The 15582-nt window shown below is 37.6% G+C and overlaps 1 protein-coding gene across 10 annotated transcripts in view; it reads left to right on the top strand.

The window, feature by feature from the left end:
• Positions 1-15042, top strand: part of CdGAPr (GTPase-activating protein CdGAPr) — a 42946-nt gene extending 27904 nt beyond the window's left edge. For 7 of the 10 annotated variants that reach the window (XM_069123477.1, XM_069123484.1, XM_069123475.1 and 4 more), the window contains 6 exons: positions 4267-4404; positions 4982-5386; positions 5730-6060; positions 6345-6678; positions 6999-7920; positions 8023-15042. In XM_069123477.1, the coding sequence (XP_068979578.1) occupies positions 4267-4404; positions 4982-5386; positions 5730-6060; positions 6345-6678; positions 6999-7920; positions 8023-10560 (4668 nt within the window). In that variant the 3' untranslated portion in view covers positions 10561-15042. The remainder of the gene's footprint in view (positions 1-4266; positions 4405-4981; positions 5387-5729; positions 6061-6344; positions 6679-6998; positions 7921-8022) is intronic. The other 3 variants (XM_069123482.1, XM_069123483.1, XM_069123485.1) reach the window with 3 other exon arrangements.
• Positions 15043-15582: the final 540 nt, after the last annotated feature.

The following is a 15582-nucleotide window of genomic DNA, read 5'->3' on the forward strand; positions in this document are numbered from 1 at the left end:
AAAAAAAAAAAGAACGATCAAACTACAAGTATCATAGCTGACGTGTTCTTCTTGTTATATGGTTATCGTTAAAGAAATTTAAATATCATTTGCCGTTATCCCAGGCGACTGCGATTATCTCGCGCTATCGAGCACAAATATATCGTCCATTTCATTTATTTATGCAGAACGAAATACAAATAATCGTTTAGGGCATATCGCTTATAAATATCTCACCAGATAAGCGTATAAACGCGATCTCACGCCGTTTACTTGTGTAAGAAAAAAGGGAAGAAAGTAAGAGGAGAGATGAAAATATATCTATGCATTTTCAATAATTTCTCAGCTAATTGAAAAAGTGTGTCAGACAATCGACGAATATACATTTATAGCTATTTGCAACTATTTATAAAAAGAGATCTCCGACAAGAGGAACAGCAATATAATAATAGGAAGGAATTTTTACGTTGGATAGTTTCTTTCACGATTTATCGAAGAACATCGCGTATAGCACGGTGGAAGTAGAGTAGACGCAGTACGTAGCATTCGTAATGTTTGCTTAATGTTGCCAAAAAGTTCGTTGACCTACTAACAGGGAGGAGAGGAACTGCAGCTGCTTGGATGTTTCGCGTTATAAATTCCTTGATGTTTATCGATCGCAAAACGCGCGCTAATGCCGCTTCCAGCGCTTTTTCTCCTTCGTAGAACGCAATTTTCCAATTTCATTATATTCCAGATCCCTCTGCATCTATCAACGTATCTCGAACGCGTAGGAAATTATGAATCGAATAACGAGCCCCAGAGAACCATCTCTCGTGTCGCGTTCAATTACGTGTATAGAAATCTTGTGAAAATTTCACTTCGTCGCCGTTATAGAAATCGTATTTTCCTGTCCTTTTCTTTTTTTCCTTTCCCCGGCGGAGAAAGGATTTCTTTTTGAATGAAACAGGAGTTTCTTCTCTCTTCGTCCTTGAATTTCAATGGAATTTTCCTTTCTATCGAAAAAGATTGTTTAAGCCTGACCGAACGAAGATTCTCGCGATGGGACTTTTGTCTCTTTGAAAGCGTTGAAAGGGATTCGAGAAACTTCAGCGAACGAGAATTCGCGTAACCTACCGATGGCGTTGATAAACATTCCACAATTTTACGCATAAATCACCGAGTTTACTCGAGGACTGCAAAAAATTGCTTATCGTACGCGTCTCTCCTGTTGTCTTCGTTTACAAACAATGCTCGCCTTAAATGTTAGAATTTTCCGCCTTGGTGAACCACGATTGATACTCGATCGAGCAGAAAAAATTGCAAGTAAAATGTTTGCTTGTAATGTAGCGTATTAAATGATTCGTTAAACTAGCAGATTATAAAACCGAAGAGAAAATGATGGAATAGATATCGATGGATTATGTTCGATCAGGAGTATTCTATATAGATAATAGTTGCAATTACAGAGAATTAGAGAGGAACTGTGAGTCGGATTGGCAACAAAATCAGGTTTAAAGAAGCGTAAAGCAGGAGGCAGCGCGGAACGATCGTTTCCCAGCGATTGCCAGATCCAGCAGGGAGAGAACAGTGCTCGACTTATACGTATAGAGAAGCTCTGATGTTTGCCTCGACGTTGCCAAAAAATACAATGACCCAAATAAGACAAGTTGCACTCGTTTGTCGATACTCTCCGCACTGCGATCTCCTCTCTGAAACTGTTTCGTTCAAGTGCACGTACCACCGCGTGCTCCATAAAACGACACGGATACTTATTCCATTCAAGGAAACGAAAGAGAGAGAGAGAGAAAAAAAGAAGAAAAAGAAATAACGCAGATCAAACTGTTGCCATAAAAAAATCTACATACATTTTCTTCCATATAAAATGTTTCCTTTCTTTTTTCATTTTTTGGTTTTATTTTTTACTTTTGTTTTTCCTTCCTGTTGTTATGCATAGTCGTATATTCTATTGGAGGAGGAGAAAAGAAGAAGATCGAAATATCAGCATACAAAAATCTGTACGTCTTTTTTCCTCTCAACATTCTATTATTATTATTATTATTCTGTTGGTACGAGATTCTTCTTTTTCTAATTATTTCTCTTTGTTTCTTTCGATCGTTCGAAGAGAACATCCTGATAAAGGTACCGTTTCTGCTTCTTTCTTTTTAATTATAAAGGAACAATGTTATACACACAATTCTAACGTACACGTAATATTCTCATCTATGAAGCGTATAAAAATTTCAACTCAAGCAGTTGGCGATTAGCAATTGAATAATTCTATGAGAAATTCCATGCTTACAAAGGTAAAGTTGCTGAAACGATTTGACGAAATACGTTGAAATTGACAGAGGAATTTTCAAAAGCGTCGTCGGTTTTTGTTATCGAATGGTATTGGTAGGTCGGAACCAGTTGGTGACCAACGAGACGTAAACTCGTCGAACAAACGAAATAATTGATAGCGCTCTTATAATTGAAAGCCTACTCTACCACTTCTCTCAGCGGTTAAAGAGGAAGTCCCTTGTACCCTTCGTTGAAAGTCTTGGCTCGACTTCCGATTTTTCCTCACGTTTCGAAAGCTTTATATAACATAATTTACCTGGAACAAGTGCCGCGCTTAATATCTATCTTCTTAAATCTCATCGATCTTATCGGAATATTTTAACATCTATTTCATTTAACATGGTATCTCTAAAAATGTTGGAATTTCTAGTATTTAAGATGTAATTCGATGTAGTAATTAAATTATACTGCCAGTAGATAGTGGTTTCATGGAAATGAAACATTCCTTGAGAGCAGAAGTATCTGCTTATTCGATCTTAAAATTGCTCGAAAGTTTCCTGTAATTAAGAATTACGGCGATCAGACAAGTTTCTGATCTGTTCTCCGGGCAAATTCTATGTAATTCTGAAAGCGTTAATTGCAACTAACACGTCCGTAATCGCGTTGTTAAAGAGTCACGTAAATCAAGCTACATACTCCTAAGCTGCGCGTAACAGCGATTCGAAAAGTTGCGCGTGTAAGCTTTTCACGATTGAATATTTGAAAGAGAATTTTTTTTACTGAAATTTGAACATTCAAGGACCTAGCAAGCCGAAAATTTGTTCAATCGATAGATTGGAAAATTCGTAAGTTAAACTGTCGTAAGATTTGGAACTTGGTAAATTAACGATTTATCTCGTAGCTGGTAATTGGAAAATTTACACGGTCTAGCCATATTGGGGAAAGCTTGTTCGTTAGCTCGTAAATAAGTGAGTTTTCCATTTACGAGGGCACCGTGTACCACGTTTGGGTTATCGATTGGGATGGCGAAATTTGGCTCCTACTTAGGACACACCCGGAACGATGATTTAATAAAACGATACCATTACCGAGCCATTAAACCTGATATTTACCAAAGAATTTGGCCTACCCACGGGACAAAATTTGAACCAAATCGGTGAACCGATGTCGTGTTCTCCCCTCGTTAGTTATCTTCTCGACACACGATGATTCATCTTTAACCGTCTTTCTTCAATTGCCTTCACAGACTGCCTCCATATTCTGCTAACGTTGAACGCAATGCAGCGAAACTCGTTTAAACCGTTCGTACTTACATAATAAGTTTATTCGAATAACTCGATGTCACGGTTCTCATTTCTTAGTAGCAACGGCATATTATTTTTGACATTACGCTAAGAAAATATTTTGCCACCGTTGCTTTGGCACAAATCTTGCCTTTGTGTAATTTTAGAAAATTTTCTCTCTCTCTGTCTCTCTTTCTCTCTCTCTCCCTCTTTTTCTTTCGTAATATAAATTAGGTTAAATATATAATAGAGTTATTTACGTTGTGCAGCGTAGTGATTTGTCAGTAAATAATACGTATATTTTTTGTGAAATAAATTCCAATAACACTTTATTTTAAACTACTTTTTACATACGTACAGTGGTCGATGAAAATATCTGAAAATTTGTAGAAACATTTTTTGAATATATCACGTGCATAGTTTCATATAACTCGCGCGATGTGTTATATGTATATAAAAAAATGTTTACGCTAGTTGCTCGTGCATTTTCGTGGATCGCTGTACAAACGTTAAGTACAATATACGTTAACGCATTGAGACGTAGGATTTTATAGAATTTTTGTAGAAATTTCCTTCTTCGAAATTTTGGCGAAGTTTCAAAGAAACCTAGAAAACGTTTGTTTCACAAATTCTGCCTGATTATGATATTTTATGTTAATTACTGTTGACCTTCAGTGCGTTAAAAGACACAGTATGATTGCGAGAATCGATAGAAAATCGTAAAAATTTTTATTGAACGCAGGGATTAGGATGTAATCGAACGGACGATTTCAGTACACCAGTCAGTTCTGGCAGCAACATGAGCAGTATAGCACGGTTTCCAAAGTTGGACGAGTGTGCCCACTTTCATTACGAACATGTTGAACTCAGTTCCTTGGAGGTCAGTTACATTCGAATTAACCTTAAGCTATTCAATTCCATCCTCCAATCTTGGCCAAATTTTCATTTAAAAATATTATCTCCTTACCTGAACTTCTAACTAAAACTGTTAATTATTACGTATATTATAGACAGTTTTAATGTACTCAATCCATAAGAATTATTCAAGATATAAATATAAATACATGTATTTATAAATATATACATTTATATTTTGAATAATTCTTACGCAATGAGTACATTAAAATACCCAAGTTCTTTGTTTATCAATCCTTACGTTTAGTCAACTTTCTTTCAATATTTTAAAGATCCTATTTATTCTTCTTCACATTCGATTAACTATGTTTATTCTATAAAAAATTCAATGTATCGTTATTTACTGAATATTAAATGTCCCCTATTATTATAATCAGTCATACGTTCTACAAAAGAGATAATGATATTCCTCCGGTATCGATGAAGGGCCAAAAAAGAAAGAAATAAAAAAAGAAGAAACGGCGGATTCAAAAGACACGACACGCGTGTTTTTCAGATCCGTCGTCTAAATAAGACTAAAAAGTTATACGTTGGTTTTGCAGGTTTCGCTTAGCGAAGGTACCAATGATTCCGACAGCTACGCGGTCAGAGTAACATCCGGGGACGCATGCTGGACGCTGCAACGATCTTATGATAATTTTGTTATGTTTGACAAGCAATTGCATCGCTGCATATTTGACAGGAAGTTCTCTTCCTTAACAAAGCTTCCAGATACACGGCCAAAGAACACCTGTGATATACTGAGGGACTATTTGAATAGGTTCTCGCAGTTAAATCACGAAGGCCTAAATTGCGGTCCTGTGTTAAATTGGTTGCAGCTAGATAATAGAGGAAGAAGAATCCTCGTGCCAGAGTCAGATTCATGTCCCATTAATACTCCCGCAGTAGCCGCAGCTTATGCAGTTAGACCTTACGTGGCTCAGGCACCGGATGAAATCTCCTTTCAGGTATTATTTCAACTTGATAAAAAAATTCCAATATATACTAGTAAGTAGACCGCGAATCGTTATTCATTTGTGAGAAACTGTTGAGTATAAAAATGCACAGAACGTTCATAATAGACAAAAATATATAAAATATCCAAAGTAGAGTGGCTGTTGTAATATTTAAGAAGATTTGATAAATCTCTGGTTAGCATCTGATTTAGATTGGAAAGATGATCGTGACAGGGTGTAATATTAAATTGCATAAATATTGAAGATCTAATAGTACGAGTTTGAATAGTAAAAAGAAAAAGAAAATTATATAACAAGTTGATAAATTTAATGTGAAAATATTGATGATTTTCAGGTTGGAGACATGATTTCTGTAATAGATATGCCTCCTCCAGGGGAAAGTACTTGGTGGCGTGGGAAGCACGGATTTGCAGTCGGTTTTTTCCCAGCCGAATGTGTGGCTGTGATCGGGGATAAAGTACCACGGCATCTGACCGTGTCAACGACAGTTAGATCAAAGTTACCCGTGAAACCGGTGCTTAGGAAGCACGGAAAGCTAATCGCCTTTTTCAGATCGTTCATATTGAATAGACCGTCTAGGAGACGATTAAAGCAGTCAGGAATCCTGAAGGAACGTGTATTTGGTTGTGATTTGGGGGAACATCTTTTAAATTCTGGTCAAGATGGTATATATACACAAATATTTTATATTGAGCTTGATATACAATAGCTCATGAATGTAATTTCTATATGCATTTTCAAATTGCTTAAAAAGTTTATGTATATAATCGTGATAGTCAGATCTAATTAAAGCGCTAATGAGATATCAAAATATCTTTCATAACGCACAAAGTATATACGTGTATATAAAAGTTTCCTATGACAAGTGTTCAAATATTTCCATGAGCCATTGTAAGTCACTTAATCGTATACGGTTTAACAATTGTACAATGTACTATGGTGTTTATAGTGCCTACCGTTTTAACGTGTTGCGCTGAATTCATCGAGAATCATGGCTTAGTGGACGGTATATATCGTCTAAGCGGCGTGACATCGAACATTCAGAGATTACGAAACGCGTTCGACGAGGATCGTGTTCCTGCATTGCATTCCGATGAAAGTATTTTACAAGATATTCATTCTGTAGCGTCGTTGTTGAAAATGTACTTCAGAGAACTACCGAATCCACTCTGTACATACCAGCTTTATTCTACTTTCGTTAGCGCGGTTCAAGCTAACACCGACGCGGAAAGATTAAGGCGGATGAGGGATACCGTTAGAAAATTACCACCACCGCACTACAGGTAACGCACAGGATAAAAAGACCTGGCTTTCCCTTTTCCCTTAGTACATGTATTTCAAAAGCGATGCAACTCAATAAGTTGTCGGGAAAAGCGAAAAATTATGTTTGGAAGCTTTGCAAGATAATTACTAATATGAGATATGATGATGTTGGTAAAAGAAATAGACTGTAGGAGACAAATGTGATTGTTGTGATTTTTCATGTTCTTCCTCTAAGATTGGATCATTTTCAACTGTGACAATTTTGAAATACACGTGCAACTTGAAATCATAAATAATTCTAACATTATCTTTATAACACTATATGTATTTTGGATTTCAGAACCTTAGAATATCTGATGCGTCATTTAGTGAGAGTGGCAGCTCGAGGAGCGGAGACCGGTATGACACCACGTAACGTTGCCATTGTTTGGGCTCCAAACCTTCTAAGATGCAAGGAATTAGAGGTTGGGGGTGTAGCAGCGTTGCAGGGTGTCGGTGTGCAGGCTGTGGTCACAGAGTTTTTAGTCTGTTACGCCGAATTAATTTTCGGAGACGGTCCAGTTGGGCGGCCGAAATCGCTAGCTATTACAACACCGGCGAGATTGCTTAGTTTGGAAGAGGCTCGAAATCGAAGCTTGAGAGGCGAGCCTGATTACGTGGAAGTGGGCGCCGGTCCAGCCGGATTACCATTACATTACCATACGGTCATAGAATTACCGCGAAAGAGAAACGGCTCGAAACGTTCACCCTCATTGAACTGGAGAGCTTTATTCGGGCGAGGTGGCTTGGGTGCCAGAGGAAAAACAAGACAAGTTGGCACGCCACCTCAAACAGAAACGGTGCCAAGTTCCTTAAACTCCTTACGACGGTTAAGACCGGTGAAAAGCGCAGACAGCTTGGACGGTGAGGACAGTTTAGGTCCTCTGCTTGGACCACCACCAGCTAGACCTTGCGGACATAGTCGATCGGTTTCGCATGATTCGTATTTCGATCATTTAGCGGACGCACCGAATACATCATCGCCGTTGGATCTGTCGGAAATTCAGCTTAATTTCGACTTGGAGGAACGAGAGATGAGAATGTTCTCGGAGGAGGAGAGTGGCGGGGTGGCATCGGTAGAAGCATCACCAAGACGTCAGAGGACGGAAGGAACACAAAATACCGCTGCCACCGGTGGGTCCAAGAGAAAGAGATCGCGATTAGAGGAAAGACTGCAGTGCGACGTTGAGTTGCGCTTCATTGATAGCCAAAGTCCTGATCAGGTAAATGATATTTTACACGTCTTTGTATATTTATGTTTCTATAATTTTGTAGATATAGTTGTGCCATTGGTGTTGATCGATATATTTAACGCACGTTCACAGGTGATGGTTTCTGCAGATGTTCACAGTATGGATACCCCATCTCCTTTGCCAACACCAGGGTACCTTCCATTATTATCCGAAGCTTCAACCCCACTCACACCCGCCACGCTACATGGAACACCGCATTCTACATCACCTGTACCAGCTAACAGTCCTAGGATAAGTTTTCGAAGTTTCACTTTACCTTTAGAGATCGACGAAGAACAAAGCAACGCGAACAAATTGAACAGAACTAGCGTGTCTTCCGATAAATCATCCGACCCTAGTCATAGGTTATCCGTAAACTTAGAAGGACAGAGTAACGCTAAGTCCTGCGAGAGGATAATGACATACGACAAACATGTAGATTTGTACGATGATAAAGAGTCTTCCAAGGCTCAAAAGACTTCGAAGGAATCGAACCTAGTTGTATCAGATGTAGTCGACCAAGACATGACACCTTGCGATAGGTTAATGTCTCATCCTAGCGAGATAGAATCTAGTAAAGTAACCATGTCTCCGTGTAAAGACGTAGAAAATAGATCGAGCTCCTGTTCCGTTGACGATAATAAATCTCACTGTGACAACAGAGACACGTTGGACGTGAGAAAACACGATGCATCGACCAACAAATCGATCGGTTCGCAGCACGACGATGCCATGGCTGGAAATTCAAACGCACACAGAAACGAATTGCCAGGACTGCCACTATCTAGCGCTACCGATCTAGATTCTCCGATGTCATGTGAGCAGACCATCGAGGACTTGCCCGATTCCGGTTTTGTGATTTGTGATAACTCCGACAAGATATTCACCAACACAGAAACGTCACAGATGATATCGAATACCAACGATTCTGGCGAATGGGTGATAGTCGAGACTACGGGTTCGATCACGACACCGACGAGCGAGTCGAGCAGTTCGAAGGATCCTTTGGAAGGCACTGTGAATAACGCGATCGCGACTGATGCACCGCAACTGAGATCCATGTCGGAGAACGTTTCCAGAACCTCCTTGGATCTCACCATGGGCTCAACAGTAGATACAGATACATCGTGCATCGGTGTCAGTGATTTAACCGAAAGTCCCGTTCTTCCTCAAGAATCTGCCGAGATGACATTTGACGTTGCCGACAACAGAAACCTCGAGGAACACGACGCCACCGCGCAGAGAACTTCTAGAGCTTTCGAGGACCAAACGAGTTTCGGGATGGTCAACTCTGGCAATAATTATTCAAACATCGTTCACTCGCCCATACACGATCAGGATAATGGAAATCAGAAAATTCGCACCGTTAGTATGACGGACATTCGTATGAACCAGAAATCTAGCGAAATGGAGCACGAGGTCACCGCCTGCTATTCGCAACTAGACAACACCGAAGCCTTCAACAGGAACGAGAATCCAGCAAAGGAAGAAGCTGTGGTAGAAGAGAAGACCTTCGAAAGTTCTCAACGCTCTTCGAAGAACCACTCAGACTTTCAGCAGAAAGAAATTCGACGTTCTTTGCAGCTACATCAGAAGCCACAATTCCAAGCAAACGATCGCCGTTCGTTCTCTAATCAATCAAAGAAGAGCCAGGATCTGGATCTATCTTTGGCCAATACGGATAATAAGCAACGCAGTCAGAGTCAAAAGCCAGAAAAGTGCCAAAGCTTCGAATACGTTTCACCAAAGGAATCAGCTCAGAACAGTCAGCAACACAAACAGTTCCCTATACGTACTGAGGACCCTTCTAAATGTAACAACGTGAAGAACAGTCAACTGCAAGAGCACATAGAAGTAGTAATACCATCGGAAAATGCTACCGAGCCCAGTGAGATAGCTCATCCCCCGGAAGGTGCATCCGAGCCAACGTCTTTAAACTCATCTTGTACTTTCTCGAATGCATCTTCTCCAGTGGATGATTCTATCGTTCTTCGAGATACGGCCGCTATACTTCAAGAGTTAGCGTTGCAAAGATTATCTGGAGGCATTGTGGGTGATTTGTCTGTTCCTCCGCGAAGAAGATACGAAACGGAGAATAATAAAGATCGAAGAAGCTTCGATTCTGAGATCGGTAGGGAGATAGTTCGTGAAAGGAAGATGAGGCAGGAACTGGACTCTGCTCGGGGAAAATCGGAAGAGCCACCGGTGAATAATACTCAACATCTGCCGCCATGTTTGAGAGCTCGTCACGCAAGAGCGACACGAGCGTCTCTTAGTAGATCGTTAGACGAGGCAAAGTTTAACAAAATGTCGGAGGAAGCTTCTCTACCTGTGAAACAGGCTACAGAGGACGCACAGCACAGTTCCACACCTAACGTTGGAACAGGATCGTCGAACAGTTCCTCGGCTAATTCCGATAAAACGCATCTAAAGAACCTAGGTGGTTTAGACTTGGGCGATCCCCAGTGCAGAGAAAGGATAGAAAAGTACAAAGAAGAGAGGAGAACGTTCTTAAGGGACAAGTACAGATCGGAGAGTTTTCGAGGGATGTTATCGAAGACAGAAGACGATGGGGAGCAGGCGCTTTTGGCTAGGCTAAAACAGAGAGCCACTAGGCCCTCCCTTCATTGATATTAAAGTAATATTTATGGAAACGTTTTGTCAACTTTTCCCCCCGCGTTGAATAATTGAATTAATTGCCTCTGCAATCGCGTCATGCGATCAAATATGATGTATTCTAGTGAACTGTTCGTTGTAACGATCATTGCGTCTAACCCTTTGCTCTCAACGTTTTTGATGTACGTTTTGTCCTTTTTATTTTTTTTTTTTTTTTTTTTAGATTCCTGTGTTAAATATGGATACTATAGGACAAGAGTATGATAAGCTAAATTTTGTTGTATCTTTTTTTTTACAGAGAAACAGGTTTTAAGATCCAATACATTGTTAATCAATCTCACGTTGTCGGAATTGTGTTTTTATTTGTTTTGAAGCTTTTTCGGTCAATAGTTTTTAAAATTAAAAAAAATAATACTCGTTATAATATTGAGATATTATGCGAATATCGAAGATATTGAAATATCGCTTGTCTTAAGAATTTCGCCTCTTAGAAGCCATCTGATCAACTCTATCTTTTAAACAACAGCAAACACCAAGATAAATTTAAGAAATGGCTTCTGCAGTGATGACTCGATCATACTTATGCTGAACGATTCAGCAGTTATTAAAAGACTCATTTTTGGACCTAACCAGACTTTCAGACTGTTTCCATTTTTAATTGTCTCATTGTAAAATCCTCCTATTTAAGCGTGAAGTAATACCAAAACTAGCAAAGATGAGAGATGTGCTTATCATTGCTTTCTCTTGATTTCCATACGAGAACAAGTATTTAATTTTAGTTTGAGTAATTGTTCTATACGAGAGGAAGCGAATCTCAGTATTTTACGATATGTTCACCGTAAGTGGTAGGAAATCGACTAAATTGTAATTTTAAATCGACAAATCGATGGTCCAATTTCAATGAACGTATGTACGATCAAGTTTTCAATGCTAAATACGTGTAGCAACACGCAGCGGAGATTATCGGACGTTCTGCCATGTTTTCTTTTCCTTTTTTAAAGTATTATCGTATACGTTTAATTAGTAATATAGAATTTTGTTTAAGAGGCGCTGTATTTATGTTCTTCTGCGTCCTAGATTAGTCGAGCGTGAAGGGTTAAAGGCGTGAAATTTAACGAAGTCGATTAAACACGAGTGCTAGAGCGAAAAAAAAGAAGACGGTCTGACGATTGACGTTTTTAAAAAATGAAATCAACGGGGAACGTTCGTCTCTTTTCTTTTTTTTTTTTTTTTAAATTGCTGTTAACAGAACAGTTCGATGATATACGAGTGTAACTTGTATCTTTTAATTTATTATTATAATCGATACTATATATACATATATATTATTAGAATTATTTCTGTTATTGTTAACGCGTCGTGTAAGAAATCATTTCTCCCATTATTGTTATCGCTCCCAAAGATGTCCCATTTATTAAAGCTTTTCGCGCTGTTCTGTTAATCGACCCTTTTAATTTAAAACGATATGTACCAGAGTGTGTTGGGTTCGTGGACTGATTTGTTGTCGACCCTTTGCACGCGAAACTGCATTTTTTACGCGGGTTAAGCAAAAATGTAACTATGTAAGCTTGTTTGACAAATTTTACGCAAAGTTAAGTTTCCACGTACGAATTTATATGTATAAATATTCTCTTTGTGATGGTTGAGCTAAAAGAAAAAGAGTTTTCGAGTGACTGAGCGTCCGTAACGCATAGTGCTTTAACGAGATACTGTTCTCTCGTGTTTTAATGTCATACCGTTCGTTCGAGAGTAACAGTAAAAAGGGAAAAAAATTAAAAACAAAAAAAAAGAAGAAAGAACAAAAGTAAGAAAGAGAGAAAGAGACGTAAAACGACCAAATTGACAAATTCTATTATAGAAAATAGCGGAAATATTCGTTCTCATCTAGATTCGAAGTACGGGTGCAAAGGGATTAATGCTTTTCAGTGGAATCACGTGTCTTCGTATCGATCGATGTAATTGAGTTACAAGATATGTTAATCAATACGCTTCCCTTTTTCTGTAAATTTTGTTGTTGCTCGCTGTTCCGTGTATTTTTATACGAGATGTGAAGCGTGCCGCGCTTTAATCACAGCGAGATGAAAGCTTGTTCGTTCGATAATTGTTCCAGATGTGTGCGTTAATTGTCCGAGCAATCTGTCGCTTCTTACTTTTTTCTCTTTGTTTTTGAATTTGAATTATTCTGTTTGAATTTTTCTTTCGTAAGGACATTGTTAATTCTTTTATTTTATTATCAATTTTAATTATTTCTTTTTGTTTTTTTTTTTTTAAGTTTTACACGTTCGTCTCCACGCCAATCGCTTGTCAGGTGTCACAGAAAGATAGCACGTAGCTAGAGATCTTTAAATATGTTAGACTTTATTAGCGATATATCGATGTCGAAAGAAATTAGAATACTCGTTGATATTCGTGTTCAATTTTACGTTAAAAGCTCTGGTACATTTGATGAATTTGTTGTTTGTACTTTACCGGAGAAGGAAAATTTTTCTTTTATATATATATATATATATACACAAACAATTAAAGAACCATCGTATTAAATTAAGTATTCGATATACGCGTTCATATATTTTCTCTCTTTTTTGTCGTGGACTGGTCCATGGCTTCTATATAGCACCTCCTTTGTATATGCTTTATTATTATTATTATTATTATTATTAATATTATTATTAATATTATTATTATTATTATTATTATTATTATTATTATTATTATTTAGTCGACATGTAATATATTAATTTATACATTCTTTAGTTCGATCGTCGATGTAAAGAAGAGACTAGCTTGAAGTGAAGATTACTGCAGGACCGACTGTTTCGTTAAAGATAAACAATTTTATTTCACGATTACCATAGGATATTATATAATTCGTTTATCGATAGAGAGTTTCAACGAGAATAATTTTTTTATATTTATTTTTTTCCGTTTTTCTTTCGTACTATAATTTTTACATTTTCAAGGAATTATTGTTCCAGTGTAAACGACGATCTACTTCTATTACGAATTATTCAGAATCTCAATGCTCGCATTTATCTTCGATCAGCGATTTTTATCTACTTATTACTGCTATAATTTACTCGTGAGAACACCAAGATCTATCAACAAGCTGGAGAATATTCGTTCTGTAGACCGGAAGAGCAAACGTGCGAGGATTGTTTAATCTTTCGCCTGAACCCGCGATTTTGGTTCTCTCTTCTCCCAGCAACGAGAATAACCGAAACACCGGAAGAATCATCTTCTGTGACAGCATTTATATTTCATCTGACATCGCCATCGCGAACCAATGAATTAGTACCAAGTCTATAGACCGTCATTTTAACACTGTACATTTCGATCTCTGCCCGAATCAAACCACTTAACATACGTAGCTCAGAGAATCATCCTGTTCTCAATTTGTGATCCTGAAGATGCTCAAAACGAGAGAAGAAAGAAAGAAAAAAGAAAAAAAAAGAGCCGCTAGCAAAGTTTGCGTACGAATAACAATGAAACCTTTTTTAATCTAATTAATGTTAACATTGCTGGTGTGCGTGTTCCAGGATAGTCCCGATATTTTGCGTATTTTTTTATGCTACGATGATACAACAAGTAGTATGAAAACGGTTTTTCGCAAACCAAATTGCAAACCAAGCGACGACCAAGCACACATACTTTTACTCGAAACCTTCGAGATACTTAAACCATATTAGTTACAATTTGTATTCGAATGTTTATGAAAAAAAAAGAAAAGAAAAAGAAAAAAAGAAGAAAAACGCGAGAAAAAGGAAGGAAGAAAGATTAATACTTTATAAGGAGGAAATTTAATAACTTCCGAGAGGACGAAGGATTTTCTTTTTTGATAGATGTTACGATAATAACGGCTATGATAAGAGTGAAAGGAAATTATCGACGAGAGAATGTTGCGTCGATAGGATGCGTTTGAGGGACGAGTCTCGAAATTATTCGAACAATAAAAAGTTAGCGATCGAGTAGCGGTGATAATAGTCGAAACAGTTGATTATATTCCTCGTCGAATCACTCTTTTTTGCTAGCATTTCTCCTGTTCGATGTACACGTGACTCGCGTGATCAAACTTGTTAAAGCGTTCACGAACTATTAAAAAAAGGAAAAAAAAGCTATACGAAGTATAAACGTTTCTATAGTGCGTGTCGAAAAAGACTGTAACAATTTGCATTTACAAGAAATTGCAGATTGTTCCAGTAGTATCGTTCGTTATAGTTTTTCATTGTGTTTCTCATTGAATTTAAATGAATTTGTAAACGGGCATTGATCATTCGGAGGGCTGTACAAATTCCGAATTTTCAACTTTTCAATTTTTGGATATTTACGATACTTCAGTTTATTAACAGTTGATTACTTGAAAATGCAGCATTACCACTTCACCATTTATTAAAGATAAATATTAACGGATAATTGTCAATAATTACTAGAACATCGGATGGTCAGTGCTTGATCCTCTCTGTTTTATCGGTAATCGTTATTTATTGGTTTTAGTTTTAATTGATTAAAAAAAAAAAAAAATGGAAAAAAAAGAAGAAAAGGAAAGAGTCGTGAGCTCGTAAAATCCGTAAAAGATATGCATGCACAAGTAGCTTGTCCCAATGATGAAAATAAGACGAAAACTGTTTAGAGATATATTTAAAAAAAAATGAAATATTTAAAGCGAACTTTAATAGCTGCTTCCCTGGGTACCAAATATAATAGGAAAGGCCTAGTTAGCGATATTTAAAATAATGCCTAAAGTAAATGAAAAAAAAGAGAATGAAAAGCTCGAGAATACATCTATTTACGAGTATACTTCTGCACAATATAATGCGCAATAATGATACATCCGTAGGGTGTATATTTTTAATAATTTGAGATTTTCGCGGTTATACAGGATATAATAGTTATTATAGTCGTAGGATTCTGAGAATGAAAGAGAGAAAAAGATACACGCGCCTATTAGAAATTTAATATTTCCTGTGAGAAACGACGCAAAAGACTAATCCCTCGTAGTCGCAGGAGAAGGAAATAAGGGCTAACAGCAATCTTGTTTTT

This window comes from Bombus flavifrons, chromosome 11 (assembly GCF_040668555.2).
Source record: "Bombus flavifrons isolate JBK064 chromosome 11, iyBomFlav1_principal, whole genome shotgun sequence".
NCBI classification, from domain to species: Eukaryota; Metazoa; Arthropoda; class Insecta; order Hymenoptera; family Apidae; genus Bombus; species Bombus flavifrons.